Source organism: Argopecten irradians, chromosome 9, assembly GCF_041381155.1.
Source record: "Argopecten irradians isolate NY chromosome 9, Ai_NY, whole genome shotgun sequence".
NCBI lineage: Eukaryota > Metazoa > Mollusca > Bivalvia > Pectinida > Pectinidae > Argopecten > Argopecten irradians.
In genome coordinates, this window is record NC_091142.1 from 24,866,320 (window position 1) to 24,890,244 (window position 23,925).

The 23,925-nt window shown below is 34.7% G+C and overlaps 1 protein-coding gene across 1 annotated transcript; it reads left to right on the plus strand.

Annotated features, from left to right (window-relative positions):
* Positions 1-1,553: 1,553 nt before the first annotated feature.
* Positions 1,554-23,441, plus strand: LOC138331854 (solute carrier family 13 member 2-like). The gene is made up of 14 exons (XM_069279679.1): positions 1,554-2,076; positions 4,991-5,140; positions 7,336-7,451; positions 11,517-11,674; positions 12,400-12,496; positions 12,956-13,126; positions 14,155-14,283; positions 16,017-16,112; positions 16,688-16,792; positions 18,032-18,150; positions 18,873-18,985; positions 19,615-19,776; positions 20,587-20,724; positions 21,741-23,441. The coding sequence occupies exons 1-14, from the start codon at positions 1,963-1,965 to the stop codon at positions 21,945-21,947; spliced, it is 1,875 nt and encodes a 624-aa protein (XP_069135780.1). The 5' UTR covers positions 1,554-1,962; the 3' UTR covers positions 21,948-23,441.
* The last annotated feature ends 484 nt before the right edge of the window (positions 23,442-23,925 follow it).

Genomic DNA, 23,925 nt, shown 5'->3' on the forward strand with positions numbered 1-23,925 from the left:
CAATTCATTATGACATTGGCAACAGTAAATGTTCAATGGGAACCAATCATAGAAAATTCACAGTTTATTTATATCCTTTCTAATCATAACACACACGAAACCACATACAAACACACGTGAGGGATGTAAAAATGGAATTGTTTTATCGAATTCTAACCTTTGCTAATGTATAAGGATTCAACATAAATTGTATTAACCATGTCGAATAAAGCAGTTACCCATCTATAAGGTATTTACCACATAATGGAGTCTAGCATTATTTCATTACGATGAAGTAAAGTCATGAACAGATTATACTGCCAATCTGACTGCAAATAAAGCGGGTAAGGGTGGATAGAACTCATATCAAGTTACTCTGACTTGATATTGTAAATACTACTGTACCACTGGCATAAGAAGCATTTGTTTTCATAACAATCTATATGTTGTATCATGTTTGTTATGATTTGTTTACGTCATCGTTGACGTTTTTGCTTTATGCCTTCCCCTCTCTCCATCCCTCACTATTTACTTCATTCCTTCCCTCTGCCATGTCCCCTTACCTGTTTGATGTCCAGCCAATCCGCCGCCATGCAGGTCCCTAGAGTTGGCCAAGGCTATTGAGAGGCCTAACATCTTTACCTCTCCCTTCCCTCCATCCTTCCCCTCTCCCCCTCTCCTTTTACTTCCTTCGTTCCCTCTGCCATGACCCCTTACCCGTTTGATGTCCAACCAGTCGGCCAAGTCCCTAGAGTTGGTCAGTGCTATTGAAAGGCCAAACATATCAACCCTCCCCTTCCCTCCATCCTTCCCCTCTCTCGATCCTTCCTTTGACGTCCTTCGTTCTATCTGCCCTTCCCCCTTACAATGTACCTGTTTGATGTCCATCCAGTCGGCCAGGCAGGTCCCTAGAGTTGGTCAGTGCTGTGGAAAGGCCTACCACCTTTACCTCTCCTTTCCCTCCATCCTTCCCCTTCTCCACCCTCCCGTTCCCTCCATCCTTCCCCCTCTCCAACCGTCCGTTCCCTCTATACTCCCCATCTCTTCGTCCCGGTTTATCCACATTGATTGACGTGAAGACGATTGCCGATTTCATTTGTTGTGTTGGCATTTATTGTAGTCTATCAACGCGCTTTCAGTGCAAAAAGATATTGATATTACATTAAGTTTTTTTTTTAAAAGTTAATTAAAAAAATCAATCAATTTCTTGATAAGTATGAAATAATAATCTTAAATAAACCAAAAAATACTGCTGGCCACCAATTTCTGTGTATAATGGGGTGTTACAATAAAATAGAACCATGTGTTTCGGAATAGTAATCATATAGATATAATCCATACCATGGTCAGAACGTCAAATGGCAATCAGTTCGTATAAATAATACAGCATATCAAATATAACCACGTTGGTAGAGGATGTCAGAGGACTTTGCGAGGCTCCTTATGGTAGGAAGTATGTTGTCCTACATTAAGAGCGAGAAAAAAAAACAGATACAAGGAGCGCTTTTATCGAAGTGTACTTTTCCGTCAGCGTTCTGGTTTTTCATTATCATAGACATTTGTATGATGATATGTGTAATGATATGCGCTTGTACTGATACATAATTTGTCATTAACCTTAAATATATTTAAAACAACAGTGAAAACGCGTTATGTAACTATAACAGGTCATCAGATTAAACCACATGCTAATTATCTTAGATATACTTAATCATGAGGTCGAGTAGTAGAAATATGTTTGACATGCGTGTAATACTTATGCTAATGTAGAAAATAGATCAAGCTGACAACCAGGGACAGACATATTGTTTACAGAGCAGTGTAGTTGCCCAAACATAGCCCACACGGATATAAAGATAACGGAGAGATCATTACTGTCCACGACAGGTACCAGATGGGTTGTGGCTTAAACTCACCGTTACATCATTCCGATTGTGTTCGATTTATATAGAATTCAAATTAACGAACAGATTCCGATTTAAGATGGGATATACTTGCAGTGAGTTCTTACACGACCTGTTGGCGATACGAAAGGTTTTGATTGTTCTTTTGACGCCTATACTGTTGTTACCTGTCCCGTTAAGTGTAGAAACAAAGGTATGTATATGATATAAATTACAAATTCCACGTATTTTTTTTTTTAACAAATCCTCTTATTTTTTAACCATTTTATCATTCTGCATTTTTCATCATTTCTAAATTAGTTTCTGACATGGCTTGAGATGTCCATATCAGAACATAAAATAATATCAAAGTTTCCATGACATGTCATTCCATACATAAAATAATATCAAAGTCATTCCATACCATAAAATAATATCAAAGTCATTCATACCATAAATAATATCAAGTCATTCCAAGTCACCATATAATATCAAAGCCATTCCACACCATAAAAAGACGTTTTCGCATATGGATACATTTGGAAACAATAGTTTATGTATTCATATTATTATTATTATTTGTGATTATTAAACAATTTAATTTTAGACTCAAACCACAACGAAATTTACCTTTAATATCGTTTGATGTTTTATATACAAAATAAAAATAATATTACGATATTAAGTACGCATGAAACAAACACATAAGATCCTGTTAAATGAGTGTGTGTTTTACGTGATCGATGACAGTTGGCCTGTTAACGGGACAAACGTAAAAGAGACAGGCCCTATCACCTCGTCCCAACACACACCTACCTGTTCACATTTACACATGTATCTAACGTGTCTACCGCTACCTTATGTTTTCGTGTCCTAAAACAACTAGTAAAAGCACACGTTACCAACCGTCCCTTTTATCTTATCTTTACATATGGCAGTATTGCATAGTAATACATGCTATATAATATTGCATATCGAGAATAATGTGCCAGAATCCTAATAATAACTTAATTATATTGCATAAATTACAGGATTCATACACGAGGTCTTTGTTTTATGGCATCATACTCGACGAAGGGAAACTATTTGACTTTATTGTATTTTGACTTTTTATTTCAATGTGTTAATGTCGCGGTGGCCAAATGGTTAGTATTTCCCGACATATTACCACGAGCTCGCCACCTTTGGCGTGCGAGTTCGAATCCCATGTGGGCAATTGCCAGGTACTCACTTTAAGTGTTTTCTCTTGGTACTCCGGGTTTCTTCGATCAACCTGGCACATCATGAAATAATCCTGGCTGATAATAGAATGTTAAACAAATAAAAGCAAATAAATATCGAACTTAATATAAGAAGCAATAAATATAGAACATGATTAATGGATTTTGGATCATAACTACGTAAAATATATCAATACTAGTTTTTTTAAAATCAGTTAGAAAACAAGAAATTCGTTGTCTTTATACGCATATCAGTTGCCAATAGTTAGTTGTTTTGATATTAGTATGATGAAGTATGTTGCAATGGTCCTTCGAAAACGCCATTTCCTGGCATGAGGCACTCTGATTTCTTTTTAAATTATCTAAAGCAATACCCTTGGATCTTTTCACGAACATTATTTCGTACAACGGTTTGAGTTTCCATTTATTTAAAGTTACTTAATATATATCAAGGTAGACCTACAACGGTCCTATATTGTGGATTGATTGAGAGTTAAGTCAATAGTTGAACTTAAATCGACCTTATTATTATCACATGATCAACCTCATTAGCATAATCATGTCTTTGCATCTAAATCATAGCATAAAAGTTAACATTTACATAAACTATGATTCATAACATTTAGCTTATATCTCGAATATAAGGTCATTTACTGGATTTTTTCCCTTCTTTCTTTCTTTCTTTTTTCTTTTTTCTTCTTCTTTTTTTACTTTAAAAAAAAATAATTTACACGATATCATCGCTTTGACCGCGATACTATATAAAACACACGTTTTTATTATTGTTTTATGTAAAGTTCAAATTATGCTTTTCTGTAGTTCCGTTCTAGTATTATATTGCCACTGTCTCATTCTTTTTTATTATTATCTTTCATTTAAATTTATTTTGTTTCATTTACTTATGCATCGTTTTGTTTTTGTTCGTATCCCTAACACCACGTTGTGATTTCAGAATTTGTGTTCCATTCGAATCAATGCAGGTCTATATCTTTAACTTGCGTCTAATACGATATCATATAAGTACGTATACAGATGTGACCTTGACCGTATCTAAGTTACACGTATCGTAAATGTAATTGCACCAGTGTGACCTTGGCCGTCACATGTTTTATGAATCAGTGTAAGCATGCTAGGTAAAATTTACGTTAAAATTGATAAATCTACAGCCAAAGAGAGAAAGAGAAGTAAACACCGTGCGTCATGTCAAATATAAAATAATGTTGTAAATCAGCAGTCATTCAGAGTAAACGTTGCGGTTAATCCCTAAATGTTATAGTTAAAATGTTATGCTTAGGATAGAGGGAAATTATATAGAATATATACAGCAGATACAAAATTAGTATATTAAAAGGTTTTTACATATATTCTATATTCTATTTTCTATATCAAACATATCATATACATATGCTCCTTTCCACGTGCTAACACATTGGATAGTAAACGTGAAATACAGGTCATCCCCGTATTACCCGCTTTATCACTTTTATAACACACAAAAGAAGTGGGGTACTTAATGTTTTGCCCTGCTTCTTATGATTAGTATTTTTTCTTCCAATTTCTTCCGTCGCTAAGGGTTCCAGAGTTTGCCTTTGAGACAGCCGCCAGGGCCTGCTTACTGCATTTCAAATTTTGGTCTCCAATTTTAATCGAAAATGGTATAGAGGTTTTAAGGGAATGCCGAACAATATGCTTACATTTTGGGAAAAACATAAATACACCAAATCCTTAAGAGCCATTTCTTAATAATAAATAGATGATACTGTGGTATGATAGTACAGACAAGGAGAATATTATGATGATAAAAAGATATATTAAATGAAAAAATATATTCTGATGGTTTTAATACGTCGTGATACCTTTAACTTGAGCGAATGTCAGTAAATATGTTACTGTGATTTTTGTTGACAGGAGGCACAATGTGCGTATGTGGTGATAATAATGGCGATATATTGGGTGTCGGAGGCCTTGCCCATTGCTGTCACAGCCTTGCTGCCTATCATCTTATTCCCATTGGTCGGAATGATGTCCGCAAAAGACGTTTCATCGAAATACGTTACTGTAAGATTTTTCAAAATATTTTACATATTTGAGGTGAAAACATACAAGACATTCAACCCCAGGAATAACAAGAAATTATTAAACACATCTAGTGCTGCGTTTTGGTACTAAAACATCTGATGCACAAGCTTTTCATATACATGTATAAGATTGAGAATTTTCCAGATATTAATTATCATGTTTACAACATAACTTTGAATACGTGCATTACATCCAGTTATCCTCTTATACTTACCCGGTATTCTGTTGTTAATATTACGCATTATTTGTTGTGTTGTCAGTTATCATATTCGCAATATAATGTTAAATGCATACATTATATCAAGTTAAACAACTTTACTTATGTAATATTCTGTAGTTCCCAAACACAAAAAAATGCTGCCTATTTGTGTTACTCATTATTTGTTGTGTAGTTCCTAATACATATATGATCCCTGGACATTTATTTATATTTACTATTCACTTACTGTTATTCCTTTATTTGTTGTTCCTTATCATTCGGTCTGTTGTTCCCTTTGACATATCTCTTTTGTTCTACAGGACATCTTTCTGATGTTCTCCAGGACATATTTCCGTTGCTCTCCAGGACATATCTCTGTTGTTCCCCAGGACATATCTCTGTTGTTCTCCAGGATGTGTCTCTAGTGTTTTCCAGGATGTGTCTCTAGTGTTTCCCAGGACATATCTTCATTGTTCCTCATGACAGATCTTTATTTTTCTCCAGGACATATCTCTGGTGTTCCCCAGGACATATATTAAATGTTCCCCCGGACATATCTTCATTGTTCCCCAGGACATATCTCCGTTGTTCCCCAGGACATATATCCGTTGTTCCCCAGGACATATCACTGTTGTTCCCTCGGACATATCTCTGTTTTCCCCGGACATATCACCGTTGTTCCCCAGGACATATCTCCGTTGTTCCCCAGGACATATCTCCGTTGTTCCCCAGGACATATTTCCGTTGCTCTCCAGGACATATCTCTGTTGTTCTCCGAGACATATCTCTGTTGTTCCCCAGGACATATCTCCGTTGTTCCCCAGGACATATCTCCGTTGCTCTCCAGGACATATCTCTGTTGCTCTCCAGGACATATCTCCGTTGTTCTCTGGGACATATCTCTGTTGTTCTCCGAGACATATCTCCGTTGCTCTCCAGGACATATCTCCGTTGCTCTCCAGGACATATCTCTGTTGTTCTCCAGGACATATCTCTGTTGTTCCCTAGGACATATCTCCGTTGCTCTCCAGGACATATCTCCGTTGCTCTTCAGGACATATCTCTGTTGTTCTCCAGGACATATCTCCTTTGTTCCCCAGGACATATCTCCGTTGCTCTCCAGGACATATCTCCGTTGCTCTCCAGGACATATATCTGTTGTTCTCCAGGACATATCTCCGTTGCTCTCCAGGACATATCTCCGTTGCTCTCCAGGACATATATCTGTTGTTCTCCAGGACATATCTCCGTTGCTCTCCAGGACATATCTCTGTTGTTCTCCAGGACATATCTCCTTTGTTCCCCAGGACATATCTCCGTTGTTCTCCGAGACATATCTCTGTTGTTCTCCAGGACATATCTCTGTTGTTCTCCAGGACATATTTTTCTTGTTCCACTGTATCACGTCTAACATGCTGTTCCTCTGAATCAGCCATTATTGTTTTATTTACCCAGGACACCACCTTGCTGTTCCTTAGTATCACACATAATTGTTTTATTTACCCAAGACACCACCATGCTGTTCCTTGGTATCACATATTATTATTTTATTTGCCCAGGACACCACCATGCTGTTCCTTGGTATCACATATTATTGTTTTATTTACCCAGGACACCACCTTTCTGTTCCTTAGTATCACGTATTATTGTTTTATTTACCCAGGACACCACCTTTCTGTTCCTTAGTATCACATATTATTGTTTTATTTGCCCAGGACACCACCTTTCTGTTCCTTGGTATCACACATAATTGTTTTATTTACCCAGGACACCACCTTTCTGTTCCTTAGTATCACACATAATTGTTTTATTTACCCAGGACACCACCTTTCTGTTCCTTAGTATTACATATTATTGTTTTATTTGCCCAGGACATCACCTTTCTGTTCCTTGGTATCACACATTATTGTTTTATTTACCCAGGACACCACCTTTCTTTTCCTTAGTATCACACATAATTGTTTTATTTACCCAGGACACCACCATGCTGTTCCTCGGTGGGCTGGTTATCGCCTCCGCTATAGAGCACTGGAACATCCACAAAAGGATAGCTCTGAGGATCCTTCTCATTGTTGGCTCGGAACCTCATTGGTACGAATCTAATTTCATTATAATTGACATTATATAAAAAATCTGTTATGTAACTTGTAGTAATATTTTAAACAAGATGTCTCGCCCTCCTTTTGCTTCACCAAAAGGATATTCATAGATGGACATGTATGTAAATAAGACTTCATCAAATTATTTAATGATGATGCTTGAATTATCAACCCCAAAAGTAATACGCGACCATGTGTGTTAATAACTTATTTTCTCAGAGATGCCAGTCAATATGTATCGTATAATTGTAATGCGTTTAGTTCATGTTGGCATATAATGCTTACGCACTTTTTTCAGTTTTAATTTGAAGGGGGGTGTCATAAAAACAACACAACTTGTGCATCTTTATCCAATTTTTGTATTGTATTAATGTTTGATATAAAAGGTTGATGCTTGGTATGTCGCGGTTCCTTTTTTATATTATGATTGATAAAAAGGTTGATGCTTGGTATGACGTGAGTCCTTTATTAAATAACGTTGATATAAAAGGTTGATGCTTGGTATGACGTGAGTCCTTTATTAAATAACGTTGATATAAAAGGTTGATGCTTGGTATGATGACGTGAGTCCTTTATTATATAACGTTGATATAAAAGGTTGATGCTTGGTATGACGTGAGTCCTTTATTATATAACGTTGATATAAAAGGTTGATGCTTGGTATGACGTGAGTCCTTTATTAAATAACGTTGATATAAAAGGTTGATGCTTGGTATGACGTGAGTCCTTTATTAAATAACGTTGATATAAAAGGTTGATGCTTGGTATGACGTGAGTCCTTTATTAAATAACGTTGATATAAAAGGTTGATGCTTGGTATGACTTAAGTCCTTTATTAAATAACGTTGATATAAACGGTTGATGCTTGGTATGACGTGAGTCCTTTATTATATAACGTTGATATAAACGGTTGATGCTTGGTATGACGTGAGCCCTTTATTAAATAACGTTGATATAAAAGGTTGATGCTTGGTATGACGTGAGTCCTTTATTAAATAACGTTGATATAAAAGGTTGATGCTTGGTATGTCGCGGTTCCTTTTTTATATTATGATTGATAAAAAAAGGTTGATGCTTGGTATGACGTGAGTCCTTTATTATATAACGTTGATATAAAAGGTTGATGCTTGGTATGACGTGAGCCCTTTATTAAATAACGTTGATATAAAAGGTTGATGCTTGTTATGACGTGAGTCCTTTATTACATAACGTTGATATAAAAGGTTGATGCTTGGTATGACGTGAGCCCTTTATTAAATAACGTTGATATAAAAGGTTGATGCTTGGTATGACGTGAGTCCTTTATTAAATAACGTTGATATAAAAGGTTGATGCTTGGTATGACGTGAGTCCTTTATTAAATAACGTTGATATAAAAGGTTGATGCTTGGTATGACGTGAGTCCTTTATTAAATAACGTTGATATAAAAGGTTGATGCTTGTTATGACGTGATTCCTTTATTATATGATGTTTGATATAAAAGGTTGATGCTTGGTATGACGTGAGCCCTTTATTAAATAACGTTGATATAAAAGGTTGATGCTTGGTATGACGTGAGCCCTTTATTATATGATGTTTGATATAAAAGGTTGATGCTTGGTATGACGTGAGTCCTTTATTAAATAACGTTGATATAAAAGGTTGATGCTTGTTATGACGTGAGTCCTTTATTTACATAACGTTGATATAAAAGGTTGATGCTTGTTATGACGTGAGTCCTTTATTACATAACGTTGATATAAAAGGTTGATGCTTGGTATGACGTGAGCCCTTTATTAAATAACGTTGATATAAAAGGTTGATGCTTGGTATGACGTGAGCCCTTTATTAAATAACGTTGATATAAAAGGTTGATGCTTGGTATGACGTGAGTCCTTTATTATATAACGTTGATATAAAAAGTTGATGCTTGGTATGACGTGAGTCCTTTATTATATAACGTTGATATAAAAGGTTGATGCTTGGTATGACATGAGTCCTTTGTTACATAACGTTGATATAAAAGGTTGATGCTTGGTATGACGTGAGTCCTTTATTACATAACGTTGATATAAAAGGTTGATGCTTGTTATGACGTGAGTCCTTTATTATACGATGTTTGATATAAAAGGTTGATGCTTGTTATGACGTGAGTCCTTTATTATACGATGTTTGATATAAAAGGTTGATGCTTGTTATGACGTGATTCCTTTATTATATGATGTTTGATAAAAAGGTTGATGCTTGGTATGACGTGAGTCCTTTATTAAATAACGTTGATATAAAAGGTTGATGCTTGGTATGACGTGAGTCCTTTATTAAATAACGTTGATATAAAAGGTTGATGCTTGGTATGACTTAAGTCCTTTATTAAATAACGTTGATATAAAAGGTTGATGCTTGGTATGACGTGAGTCCTTTATTAAATAACGTTGATATAAAAGGTTGATGCTTGTTATGACGTGAGTCCTTTATTAAATAACGTTTGATATAAAAGGTTGATGCTTGGTATGACGTGAGTCCTTTATTAAATAACGTTGATATAAAAGGTTGATGCTTGGTATGACGTGAGTCCTTTATTAAATAACGTTGATATAAAAGGTTGATGCTTGGTATGACGTGAGTCCTTTATTATATAACGTTGATATAAAAGGTTGATGCTTGGTATGACGTGAGTCCTTTATTACATAACGTTGATATAAAAGGTTGATTCTTGTTATGACGTGAGTCCTTTATTATACGATGTTTGATATAAAAGGTTGATGCTTGTTATGACGTGATTCCTTTATTATATGATGTTTGATATAAAAGGTTGATGCTTGGTATGACGTGAGTCCTTTATTAAATAACGTTGATATAAAAGGTTGATGCTTGGTATGACGTGAGTCCTTTATCAAATAACGTTGATATAAAAGGTTGATGCTTGGTATGACTTGAGTCCTTTATTACATAACGTTGATATAAAAGGTTGATGCTTGTTATGACGTGATTCCTTTATTATATGATGTTTGATATAAATGGTTGATGCTTGGTATGACGTGAGTCCTTTATTTAATAACCTTGATATAAAAGGTTGATGCTTGGTATGACGTTAGTCCTTTATTACATAACGTTGATATAAAAGGTTGATGCTTGGTATGACGTGAGTCCTTTATTACATAACGTTGATATAAAAGGTTGATGCTTGTTATGACGTGATTCCTTTATTATATGATGTTTGATATAAAAGGTTGATGCTTGGTATGACGTGAGCCCTTTATTAAATAACGTTGATATAAAAGGTTGATGCTTGGTATGACGTGAGCCCTTTATTATATGATGTTTGATATAAAAGGTTGATGCTTGGTATGACGCGAGTCCTTTATTAAATAACGTTGATATAAAAGGTTGATGCTTGGTATGATGTCAGTCCTTTATTACATAACTTTGATATAAAAGGTTGATGCTTGTTATGACGTGATTCCTTTATTAAATAACGTTGATATAAAAGGTTGATGCTTGGTATGACGTGAGTCCTTTATTACATAACGTTGATATAAAAGGTTGATGCTTGTTATGACGTGATTCCTTTATTAAATAACGTTGATATAAAAGGTTGATGCTTGGTATGACGTGAGTCCTTTATTAAATAACGTTGATATAAAAGGTTGATGCTTGGTATGACGTGATTCCTTTATTACATAACGTTGATATAAAAGGTTGATGCTTGTTATGACGTGCGCCCTTTATTATATTATGATTGATAAAAAAAGTTGATGCTTGGTATGACGTGAGCCCTTTATCAAATAACGTTGATATAAATGGTTGATGCTCTATATGACGTGATTCCTTTATTACATAATGTTTGTTATAAAAAGTTAATGCTTGGTATGATGTTCCTTTCGTGATTCCTTTATTATATAATGTTTGACATAAATGGTTGATGCTTGGTACGACGTAATTCCTTTATTATATAATGTTTGACATAAATGGTTGATGCTTGGCACGACGTAATTCCTTTATTATATACTGTTTGACATAAATGGTTGATGCTTGGTACGACGTATTTCCTTTATTATAAAATGTTTGTTATAAAAGGTTGATGCTTGGTATGATGCTACCTACGTGGTTCCTCTCCATGTGGATAAGCAACACGGCCACCACAGCCATGATGATCCCCATAGCTAACGCAGTGTTGGTCCAGCTACGAGATGTTAAGGAAATGGAGGAAACGACGGACCAACCCGAATTAAATGGTGGGTATACAATACTAGAACCACACAATATGAACCATATTATACCATATTTTAAGTTCTTACATCCGTGACAATACAGTATAAACATTCCATGAAAGTGTTGTTTTCACGACAGATTATTATAATTTGCATATTACAGAGTTATCTGTCCCTGTGGGTACATGTATGTGTTGATTGTGACATTATGTGTTTGCGAGCGTAACCTCATAGTTTATCTCATAAAATAATGATGTTAAATGATACTGACGCGCAAGTGATTTAACTGTAACCATAGTGAATACAAGCCTCAATTTACCGCTCGACTAGAGAGAACTTCTCTTTAGCTCGATTGGTTGAGCATCAGACTAGTAACCAAGAGGTCCCGGCAGAGGCAGTGATTATATATCAAAACATGCGCTGTGTTACATAATTATGTAATATGCAAAGATGGAATACCTTAGGACATTTAAAAATATAGCTTAAATTTCCACCAAAAAATACACGTAGACTTTTTTTAGAAAATTAGTCGTTGTGTTTTATGTGTCCTTCGGGTACATTTCTTCGTTTATAGCAGTCCTGTTGGATCTGTCTAGACACATAATATTTCCTACGTTTAAGAATGGGATACTTATTTGCGTAATACTCTGTGTGGGTTTGAGAAAAACAAGTATATAAATTATTTTACATCATGAATGTTATCCGTTCATGTTTTAGATTGAAACATATTCCTGATTCTTTCATTACAGGTGTCGATAACAAGGCTCTCGAGTTGGAAAGTGTTACCGTCACCGAAAAACATAACGGATCTGTTAATAATGATACAGCTCGACAGGAACTTAAAACGTAAGCCGCATTCCACAAAGTAAACGATCCGATTTGTATCCCCATTTCTTTGATTGAATATATCATTAATATGAAAGCTTATAAGATTTTAAATAGCAAAATTTGTCATTTTTTTCTGATTAAATGAAAACAACATTTCAACAATGCTTTGTCTTAATTTTGGTTTATTATTTAAAGATTTTATTTTTCATAGCTCACTTCAATATATTTTTAATGTGAGTATCAAATGGTATCAGGTTATGCTTAAGTTGATTGGGTGCATAGACGTTCTATGTATTGGTGTTCTATTGGGTACATCTACTGTCCTGGTGAGTATGTTGTATATATCGGTACATTTATCAAATATCATCATATTTTTATTGCAAGGTATTATTTGTGACATTATAATAAAAATGACAATAAATGCCATTTAATTAGTCCAGATCGACAATAAAGTTCATGAAATTGATTTTATTTCAGTTCCACATCTGAGGATGGATCTAGTTCTATGGATGACGACAAGTCCGGAGCTGAGCACTTAAGGATGAGTAAGGCACTATCACTGGCTATCGCCTACTCGGCCAATGTTGGAGGTATAGGCAGTCTGACGGGAACTGGACCTAACCTCGTCATGAAGGGACAGAGCGACATGTAAGTCATCCACTATAATACGTATTTATACGATAATTTAGAATTTCCGACTGACTTTTTATACCGTATATAACAACGAATATTCGTTGTGATATTAGGTGCCGCGGTGGCCGAGGGGTTAAGATGTCCCGACATATTACTACAAGCCCTCCACCTCTGGGATGCGAGGGGCAGTTGCCAGGTACTGACCGCTGGTCGTTGTTTTTTTCCGGGTACTCCGGCTTTCCTCCACCAACAAACCTGGCACGTCCTTTCATGACCCTGACTGTTAATAATCCTGACGATAAACTGAAAAAAAACAATTGTGAAAATATTTCGATGTTTCTTCGTGGGTACTGTATAACCACAAATTAAACAAAACGAAATAAGTCTTATATTGTATACATTATTAGAATGACTGTTTCGTAGGAAACTACGGATTTTGCTACACACGACATATTTAAATAAAGCATTAGAAAATAAACACACGAATATTCCATGTTAAATAGTATTCCCCATATCAATAGGACGGATAAGGATATTCTGTCCGAGGGTCTCAAAATTTAGTAAAATCCCAGGATTTAATTGTAAGTCCAACTATTTGCGTCCTATACAAAAATATCAACATGGTTTCTGAAATTGAGAAAACAACCTTTTTGTAAACGCCGTGACGTCACGAGGTTATATTGCATGAGTGACCATGTAATCCAGCATCAGACGACATGCATTGCATGGGATAAACCAGTGTTACACCCGTAGTTAGGAGAGAGTAAGAACTCAAATGAGAAATATGTACTGTATTCCGTATTTGCATATTACTGAATTATCTGTCTTGCATGCAGGTATTGATTGTGACTTCATATCTTTGCGAGCGTAACGTCATACTTTTCAGAGTAAACTTTTCACGTAAACTGCGCTCAGAAAATAATGACTTAACAATCGATACCTACCCGTAAGGGAGCTAACTGTGTAGTATGCAAAGACGTAATCTATCTGTGCTAAAACAAAGGTTATTTTTTATTATTAAGTAACATGAACTCTGTATACAGTGTGTTTCAGAAGTATGGTGCTGAGTCTCCAATTACCTTTGCTTCCTGGATGCAGTTTGGACTTCCTCTTTCTGCCATCTGTCTTGTCATACTTTGGATATGGCTACAAATTTACTTTCTACGTTGTAAGTAAGTATCCCATTATGAGATATTGGTTTTACTATTAGTTTTGATTTAGTACTAAGAACGTTGGTTTTGATCATGAAGACGTAGTGATATCAACTGTACATTCTTTTTCGTTAATGATTATGAAATATTATCATTTGCCTATTTTTATGAAGAGGAACAACACATGTTTCATTTGTTTTGTCGAGACATAGCCTTTTTAAAAGTGGTAGTTTCTTCTCCCGCTGATGTCGAAACACAGTCTCTTGAAAAGTGGCGGTATCTACTCCCACCGATGTCGAATAACAAGCTCTACAAAAGTGGTAGTTTCTTCTCCCGCTTCTGTCGAAACACAATCTTTATAAAAGTGGTAGTTTCTAATCCCGCCACTGTCGAAACACAATATCTATAAAAGTGGTAGTTATACTCCCGCTGCTGTCGGAACTACTCCCGCTGCTGTCGAAACACAATCTCTATTAAAGTAGTAATTTCGTTTCTACTCCCACAGCTGTCGTAACACAATATCTATAAAAGTGGTAGTTCTACTCCTGCTGCTATCGGAACTACTCCCGCTGCTGTCGAAACACAATCTCTACAAAGTGGTATTTTTTACTCCCGTTTCTGTCGAAACGCAATCTCTATTAAAGTGGTAGTTTCGTTTCTACTCCAGCTGCTGTCGTATCACAATCTCTATAAAAGTGGTAGTTTCTACTTCCGCTGTTGTCGAAACTACTCCCGCTTCTGTCGAACCACAATCTCTATAAAAGTGGTAGTGTCTATTCCTGCTGAATACTTAGCATTTTTTTATTGTTTTCAGTATAACATGAGTTGATGGTTTGATAATCTGTGTCTCTGGCAAATGAAAATCCAAACATACTGCAGCCACCCAAACACTTAACTCTATTACCACATCAGCAACATGCCATTCAAACGACACACATTCAGTGGTGTCTTTACTCTAAACCAAGCCGTTTTTAAAGCATGTTTATTGATTTATCGAAAGCTCATGAATAAGTTTCGTTTGTTTGATATTGGACAAGGAAGTAATTCCAACCGTGTGGACAAAAGAAATGTCAAATTTTCGAGGCGATATGCCCCTTTATCAAGACACACAAAACGAACACGGTTACATAAAATGATATAAACAGTACTACCAGTGGTACGGGACAACGAAAGAAGATAGATTTAATATTGATATAGATAGTACTTTGTAGTTGTTTGACTACTTGTTAACGTCTTAGCAACAACACATTCCGTCGTTCATTGTGAGTAATATACGCTACGATTGTTTGCTTACATTTGCATGTTCTTGTCGTTAAATTCGAACTCTTTTGTCTTAAGTAAACACAACGGTCGTATAGTGATAAGGATTACAATATACACATCCTATCACATAGGGCCTCGTAAATAGCCCAGTCACTAAATGACCCTGATGAGAGTTAAGTTGTACTACACTATACAATGTATCTTATAAAAAGCATCCTGTGTACCTTGTGTAAGTTCTTAATACCTTAAATATATATATATGCATTAATGATAAGTTCAGCCTGCTATTCACAACCATGGTCATTTGAGGACATTCAGGGTTTAGGCTGTGAAGTAAAACCGGGGTGTACAAGGAGAAAAAACCCATTAAATGCCTTAAATAAAAAAACCGCATTTAAATTGGCAAATTGTTTTGACGACAAAATCGAACGATGATGTACTAATAGTTTTCCTTTTATCCATGTTCTATGTACTCTAATTCATTACTCCAGATCCTGTTTTAGCTGTTGCCACAAACAGGATAAAAACACGTCTAGGCAGGTGACTGAGGTACTTAGGAAAGAATATGATGCCCTAGGCCCAATTACGTAAGTTCTGTTCGTTTTCTTTTAAATATTTCTTATGTCTGTTTTGCATCACTTCGCCAAGCAGAGGGAAGTGCGTTCAAGAGAATTAAAATGAGTGTGAAATACTACTACAAATGTGTGTCTATGTTACTGGAGTTTGTTAGTAAAGTACACGTACTACATCTTTCAGTCGGATCGTTAAAGTATTAAAGCAGAGAAAGAAATGGACAAAAATATTAGAATCATTTATGAAAAAGCATGTATAATAAAAAGGGCATACTTTTCTGCAATAATTTGTGTAATGCATGCAGAGCTGTTGAGTTTACTTGAATTATTAGAATTACCGTATTCGACCCAATAAGTGGCAAAAACAAATTTGGACTTGCTTTGCAAAAAATCATTGTACAACGTAAGTCATATACATATATCAATTTGCAAAAGAAATCGGTAAGAAAACCAACAAAGTTTTCTCTTTTTCATTCGGCATTTAATTCAGAGTTAGTGAAGCCTAAAAAGGGATAGGGCGCTTATTGGGTCGAATAGGGTTAATAGATATTGATTTCTATATATATTACAATATTTTCACTGTTTAAAAGGTTTGCCCAGGGAGCTGTGCTAGGTCATTTCTTGTTGCTAGTTATTTTGTGGATATCACGTGACCTGGGCGGAGTTGGTGGATGGGGAGACTTGTTCCCGCCAAAGTATGTGCACGTGTTTAAATTAGTTGTAAGGTGGTTTAAACTAAATTTATGATTACTTTATTTAAATTGTATTGTATGTAGGTTTTATTTATATGTATGTGGTTTGAATTATATATTTGTTGCTTTAAATACATAGATGTTTTTAAATAACATATTTGTTATTAAATAAATATATCGTTTTGTTTCTTCTTCTTTTTTGTAAATGGATAAAACTTTTTCGTGATTTTTGCATCAAATATGATAAGTGTAAAAATGCAGATTATGTATATAACTTATCAACGCAATCGTCTATGAATAGACATAGAAGGGCGAACAAGGTGTTTGGTGCATTAGGTTTTATCAAGTGTTAACCGAAACCGAAATCTAAAACCCTATTTTAAATCGTCATCGGGACGACCGTAAACCTCAGAAAGCCTCAATGTTTCAATGAGATTGAAATAATGGCATATACATTTATCTAAGATTGTCCACACCGAGATATCGCTGCATGATGATTTTCAAATATCTCTATATCGAATTCAATAATAAGACCATACTAAACAGTAAGTGGAAATCCTTTTCAGTCTGTGAGCTAAACTACGTGTTTTATTATGTGTATTGCAACAAAATATCCATTAAGCGAACCATCATTCTGAATAATGCATGTTGATGAGCAGTGCATCTGCAGTTGGCGCAGTGTACGGTACATGTAACGACCTCGGAAAACAGTTATGTGGTCAATGTACGAAAATTTATACCGAATCACCTATTACACGAATAGCCTGCACGTAGGCCATAAATTATATTGACATTTCTTAAAACGTAAAATCGTTCAAATGTCTCATATGACTATGCGATCTAATGGGCAAAATATTCATTACGATATTTAACTGTGAAATGCATTCCGACAGAAAATGAATATATCAGATACATGGGAAGCACTTTATATTATAATTGCAAATAAGAACTTCATCAGCGTAAGTTCTAAAAAACATTGCTCATTTTATTCAATTAAAAAAATGTGAATAGTGCCCAAAACAGACATTTATAAGAGCCGCGTTATTAAAATGGTTATTAGCTTAAGTATCTTCAGCTGAATTTGTAATCATCTTTTGAACAACCTAGTTCTGTAACATGATTGAAGTCAGAATTATGGTAGTGATGTTTTGACGCATATCAGCTACACCTCGGTATTGGATAGTGGACTTTAAAATATAAGGATTTGCAATGGCTTAAAATTTAACGACATTCGATTTCCAGAACTGTCACAGATTCTACTCCGTCCATTTTGATATCTGCAAGTCTTTTCCTGTTTCCGTCCGAAGTACCTAGACTTTTCCGGTGTGGAAAGGACGCTCACTCCATTAGTGAGAGCAAAGGTCTGTAGCTGTTTATTTTCAGTTTGGTAATACTCAATATCGTCGTCAGAAGTTTTTACTTTTAATTGTAAATTGCCATGAATCTGATCTTTGGATTAATTATAGCATTACCGACAGAGACAGTGGTGTGGCGATAGAAATATGTCACACAATGAAATCAATTCTATCATGTATAGAGGTTCATGCATCCCTAGGTTAGTTTTTATTTAGTTATAATCCTACTGAAAATATATGGACTTCTGGCCAATTTTAATTCTCACTTACAAAAAATATTTCAAATTCTAATGATCAAATTTGAAATGAAAGGAATGTTCTGACATTATCATTAAGTATATAATGTATATTTCTGCAAGCAGGCTCTAGTTATCATAAAAGATGCTCCAACGCCGACAGAGCATAAACGATACTCATCATTTGAGCAATAGATGGTGTTAAATCGTGTATCTATATGTGTCCAATTAACACAAAAATGATAAAACTAAATTATTTGGCTTTTGTGCAATGACATTAAGTACTTCATATAGGACATTATGCCATGGATTTTTTTCGGAGTGCAATTGATTGTTTTCTATATACTTATATTGAAGGAAAATTAGAAACTCTGACCCCAGTGTAGCATCTTTCACGATACATGTAAATTCAATACAACATTTTAGATAAGTATGATCTTGCTATCTCGACTGTGACATGTTACATATGAAATACTTTCCTCTATATTTTAGCCAGTACTAAGGAAGTAAAGCCTTTAATGTCATGGAAAGTAGTGGAAAAATCAATTCCATGGGGCATCATCTTACTGATCGGTGGTGGATTCGCTTTGGCTGACGGAAGTCAGGTAAGGAAACATGTTGTCAAAACACCACGAAGGAACGAATTATATGAACATTTTTTGGCGATGAAAGAATTACGTATAGCACGTCTGACGTCTTCATCAGGTGTCTTTATTTTGAATATTAGCGCATTTGTAGTTGACATTATCACTCTGGTAAGCATAATGCTTGTACAATCCTCCACCTTTGTCTTTCAACCATATAGTTGATTGATATCCCAGTGGATTCTATCACTGTCGATGTCAAACCTGGACTATGTCTTGGCAAAGCTGGAGGCATTTCAGAAAAAAATATCTTACCAATACTAGGCCTAAAGTGACTTCCTTTGAAGAATGCAGAACGAAAAGCCAAAGATACATAGAAGAACCACAAAACTTTTTTCTCACAAGGGCGATACTAAACTCGAAGTCAAAAGTGTGGTGATGTCAAAAACCACGTCAAGAAGACAATATAACAAATTTAGTTGCATTTTACCATCACGCAATGGTTGGTAGCATGAACGATTAGAATTAAGTCCAAACTGCAGGGTATTGTATCAACTTACTGACTCCGTGAGACTCGATTTAGCCAACAAAAACAATAGCGATATAATTTTTATCAAGCAATTGGATTATTTTATTATTTTATTTTTAAGCAATCCGGATTGTCCTCCTGGCTTGGAGATAAACTGACGGTGTTCAGTAGCTTTGATCCCTGGGTAATGAACTTGATACTTTGCTACATAGTAGCGGCTGCTACAGAGGTCACCAGCAATACGGCTATCTGTACACTGATGATGCCTATCATGGCCGAACTGGTAAGATGGAGAAAAATGCATTTATATCCAAGTGTTTCAGAAATACTAAAAAGTAGCAACTTGTTTAGATGACATGAATATGTTGGAAAAGTATAGCATAAAATCTATATATGGATGTAGATATAAAAAAATGGTTAAAATCGTAACATGAATGTTTTATGTTTTAAAATGATGTTTAAAGATAAATATAAGGCCAAATTTTATATATTATAAAAAATAAGCATTTAATTATGGCCAATATGGAACGTCTAGATCAACTTATTTCCGCGTGCGTATTTCGCAATCGATTGGATAATGAATTATGTTGTTGCGAGCATATGTTGGTATACACTACTAGAAGGATAAAAATTGAATCACTTTTTATGTCAACAACGAACAAAACCAGTCTGCATTAACGCATAGAAATATAACTTCAATATGAGAAATCATTTCGGTTATATACTACCATGTTAATTTTTCGTTGTACTGTAGAAGGGGATAAACACATTCAGTTTAAATTAATGGTAATGTTAATATGTAATATATGTTCTAAATATTAATTCATTATGGACTTTAAAGGGTCCGAAATGGTGGTCAGAGACTAAAACTAGTAATATGTAATTTATATTTCAGGCTAGAACTAGTTATATGTGATTTTTATTTCAGGCTAGACCTGGTAATACGTAAATTATATTTCAGGCTAGACCTGGCAATACGTAATTTATATTTCAGGCTAGACCTGGTAATATGTGATTAATATTTCAGACAGGAACTAGATATATCTGTTTTATATTTCAGACTGGAGCTAGTAATATGTTATTTATATTTCAGGCAATAAAGTTGGGAGTGAATCCATTATATTACATGTTCCCTACCGCCATCGCCACGTCGTTCGCGTTCATGTTACCGGTGGCCACGCCCCCTAACGCTGTCGTATTCTCCTATGGTTACGTCAAGGTCATTGACATGGTGAGTTTGACACGAAGTGGTGATCTTATTTAAGTTTTTCCGCGCCAAAAATGAACTTAACTATTGAAACATTAACAGAGTTTTTTTCTGCATATCATTGATTGATAATGTATATTTTTTGCACGTGTGTTATTGATAAAGCGTGTATTTTTTTATTATTATTATTTTTTTCGTTTTGTTTATTTTTTGTGTTTTTGTGTCTCTTATTCTTAAGTTTTTAATTGCCTTTTTAAATTTTGTTTCTGTCTTTTAAAGAAGACATGTTTACCTTGGCTAGCCGTTGTCATCTTTTCTCCAAATGATAATAACAGGACTTACTTTTTAGGACACTCGTTCTTATTTTCACGTTGTTTATATTTTGAAGGAAAATTGTTTTATTTCAAGGAAGTTTTGTTGAATCATTACATGTGCTAAAATTTTAAAATCCATGTAAAATTCTGTCAATGACAAACACACAGGAAATTGCAATTAATTTATGAAAAATCACTTTCGTTACCTATATCAGTAGTGCTTTGTAGTGAATGCCTCCAACTGATTATTTGCAAGTCATGTTTGCGGATTTGTGGAGCATACATGATCAGATATTTAGATCCTGGTTAACATAATTAAACCTATCAAATTAGCTCTGAAGCCTCCCATAAAATAGAAATGTAGCCAAAAGTTAGAAAATAAAATAACAATCACAAATATGCTAATGAAGTCAACATGAACACGATCAAAGACTCATGATAACCAAATTACTCGGACCAGAAAAATAATATATCAAGAAAATAATACCAGGAAAATAAATATGGATGCATCAATATAGATGTGCAAATGAAATATACATATTCATAATTTTAGAAAAGAATTATCAGCATTGAAAACCAATTATATATTTCTTTCTTTCAATAAAGATATTCATTTTTCTCTACCAAAGAATTACGGAAAATGGTTAACTAATCTTTCCAACAGCGTTTGTCAAGAAAATTGATATTTTCATTTGGAAGTAAATCAAATACATATTCGCATTGCAGGTCACGGCGGGTTTCCTCATGAACATAGTTGCAGTATTGGTGCTAATTGGAGCAACAGAATCTTGGGGAGAAAGCATTTTTCATTTCCACACGGAGCCTGACTTTTTCAAAAATTCTACCTTACTATTGCAGAACAACACAATAATGAACTCAACCACTTCGTGTATTTGTCCTAATGTGACACTTCCCTTTAACAGTACTGTATGATCCCTATCTATAGATACAACTATATGTTACATGATTTCTGTGATAAATATTTTTGATACAGCTTTATTCATCTCACAAACACAGTTAAATATTAGAAACATAAACTCAAAACTACAATGTTTATAGGGCATTGGAATTGGTTTGTAACGAGCATTTTTTATCGGCTTAAAATTACTTTAAAATGCAAAATGAAAAAAGGACCTTGCTGTGCGTATGCATCATGCATTCCATCATCATTTTCATATCCGTTGTACCTGTATGAATCTGGTGTATCCTATTGAAACGATTGTTCCCTGTTGTGTACAACTTGGATTCTGGGGATTAAAAATCCTATATTTTTCCTGTGTGTTAGCTAAATCGTAGAAAATCTTCCAAAGCAAGTCAAGTAGTCAAAGTTTCATTTCAATCTATTTTCAATTATTCCAAATTTTGCAATTTTTGTATAATGTACTGTTTATACATTAATCACATGAATCGTTTTTTATTCATTGAATTTGCCTTTTTTATCTTTATGTATAGTACTAGTGTAATATGGCCTTCGCAGTGTTATGACGTAGCAATACAATGACATGATCAATTTATGATTTCAGAATAACTTTCTGCTTTTATAATCATGTTTTGCATTTAGATTAGTCAAGGTTTTTGTGATTACATTTACAATGTCTTTAATTTAAATTTATCTAATCTCTCAATGTAACCAGAATAGAAATGTTCCTTTTCTCTGAAGTCTGCAAGATAAAAAATGTCATCACATATGAAATGAACATCATCAGTCAATTCCTACATGTGGTCGCTTGTGTTTGTAATAATACGTGTTTATAAAGATTATTAAAGAATTTTTCTTTCGCTTTGGGGATACTAGCAGATACTAGTAACAGTATCCAGTTGTTGTTGTGTGTGTGTGTGTGTGTGTGTGTGGAGAGGGGGGGGTTAGGGCAACAAATCATCTGTTGCCCGGATATCCAGTCGATAACTGTTTTTGTTATACCCCATTGTGACGTCACTCCAGTCATACAGCACATTTTAACAGTCCATTTTAACAGTTTGTTGGACCGCTCCACTGAACAGTTCATTTATTGGCATTTTTGTCAATAGAGTTTATATAGAAACTAGTTTATAGGGGTATAACAATAATCTGATTTCACTGTGTTTATGACATTAAATAATGAAATAATTGTCTGTCAGATAGATATAAAACGTTCATAATAAAAACAATATATTTGTACTTGTCATTTCAATTGTTTGATATACTTAACATGAAAGATCTGTAAAAGTTCATTAAGTGCATTTCGCGAATCATCATGCAACGTATTAAATCAGTGTTGATAAATAATGTATTTTCATGTTGCAAAGGAGGTTAGTTAAATGAACAAGTTGTTTAGTGTCAATCATATTAAAACGCTTTTGCACGTGAAAGTGTGCGCAAACTCTTTGTTACGAATTATATTTTCGGTGTACAATAAAACACGTTTTATAACGAAATGCTTACAGCGATTTCATGGTTAGTATGTAGTTGTTTCAATGTAGTTATTTTTTACTATATTTACTGTATTGTTATAAAAACAATTATCTCCAATGTGGGAATCTATTATTCCACTATCGTCTTTCAAATAATTTATGCGCTAAAACATCCAGCCAAACAAATTTTACCTACAATACCTAGATAACATTATTTTTTATAAAAATTAGGGCTTTATCTCCGTGTCGCTCCAGAAAAATGTGCAAACATAACCTGAATCCTTTTAAAAATTGGCCTTGGCAGAGATTGCTTTGTTGAATTGATACTGCTTTATGACCTTTCACCTATGTCTCCTGTGTTATGTAGACAGACAATTTACTCTATGTCATAACACTTAGCTAGTCCTGAACTAGCGCACACACTTTTTCTGTTCCTATCTACCAAGTTATCCACTACAAAATTGCCTTGGACCTGGTGTGTGAATGATCTACGTTCTATGCAGCCAGACCTTTCAAGGGA